This window comes from Myotis davidii, unplaced genomic scaffold, assembly GCF_000327345.1.
Source record: "Myotis davidii unplaced genomic scaffold, ASM32734v1 scaffold3385, whole genome shotgun sequence".
Taxonomy (NCBI): domain Eukaryota; kingdom Metazoa; phylum Chordata; class Mammalia; order Chiroptera; family Vespertilionidae; genus Myotis; species Myotis davidii.
In genome coordinates this window covers 16,013-16,890 of record NW_006296006.1, presented here as the reverse complement: position 1 = coordinate 16,890, position 878 = coordinate 16,013, and the positions used below count along the sequence as shown (strand labels likewise).

At 39.4% G+C, this 878-nt stretch overlaps 1 protein-coding gene across 1 annotated transcript; it reads left to right on the top strand.

Annotated features, from left to right (window-relative positions):
* The first annotated feature begins 6 nt into the window (after positions 1-6).
* Positions 7-863, top strand: LOC102752778 (zinc finger protein 345-like). The gene has a single exon (XM_015568600.1). It carries the CDS (start codon positions 88-90, stop codon positions 754-756), a length of 669 nt encoding a protein of 222 aa, XP_015424086.1. The 5' UTR covers positions 7-87; the 3' UTR covers positions 757-863.
* Positions 864-878: the final 15 nt, after the last annotated feature.

The following is an 878-nucleotide window of genomic DNA, read 5'->3' as shown; positions in this document are numbered from 1 at the left end:
AGAATGTGGCAAAGCCTTTAGTCAGTCCTCACATCTTACAAGGCATCAGCGAGGTCATACTGCGGAGAAGCCATATAAATGTAGAGAATGTGGCAAAGCCTTTACCAGGTCCTCATCCCTTATCATCAGAGAGTTCATACTGGAGAGAAGCCTTATAAATGTACAGAATGTGGTAAATCCTTCGTCAGCTCCTCAGCAATTGCTAAGCATCAGAGAATACATACTGGAGTGAAGCCGTACAATTGTAGAGTATGTGGCAAAGCTTTTAGTGATTTCTCCTCTCTTAATAGACATCAGAGATTTCATACAGGAAAGAAACCTTATAAATGTAGAGAATGTGACAAAGCCTTCACCTGTTCCTCATCCCTTACTTCACATCAGAGCTTTCACACGGGAGAGAAGCCATATAAATGTAGAGAATGTGGCAAATCCTTTGGCTGCTCCTTACCCCTTACTAGACATGAGAGAATTCATTCTGGAGAGAAGCCATATAAATGTAAAGAATGTGGCAGAGCCTTTATCACATCCTCATCCCTTATTTATCATCAGACAGTTCACACCAGAGAGAAGCCTTATAAATGTAAAGAATGTGGCAAAGCCTTTACCAGGTCCTCATCTCTTACTTGTCATCAGAGAGTTCATACTGGAGAGAAGCCTTATAAATGTACAAAATGTAGCAAATCCTTTGTCAGCTCCTCAGCCCTTACTAAACATCAGAGAATACATATTGGAGTGAAGTCTTACATATGTGTGTAGTGTCATAAGTCCTTGACCAGCAGTGAGAATTTACTGAATATCAGAGAATTCATGCTGGAAAGAAGCTTTATGAATGTGAAAAATTTAAAAAAGCTTTTAAAAGCCATTGAGATATGACTTTA

Bases quoted from the DNA above. Each gene is read 5' to 3' on its own strand.
- LOC102752778 (XM_015568600.1), top strand. From the start codon at position 88: ATGTGGCAAAGCCTTTACCAGGTCCTCATCCCTTATCATCAGAGAGTT.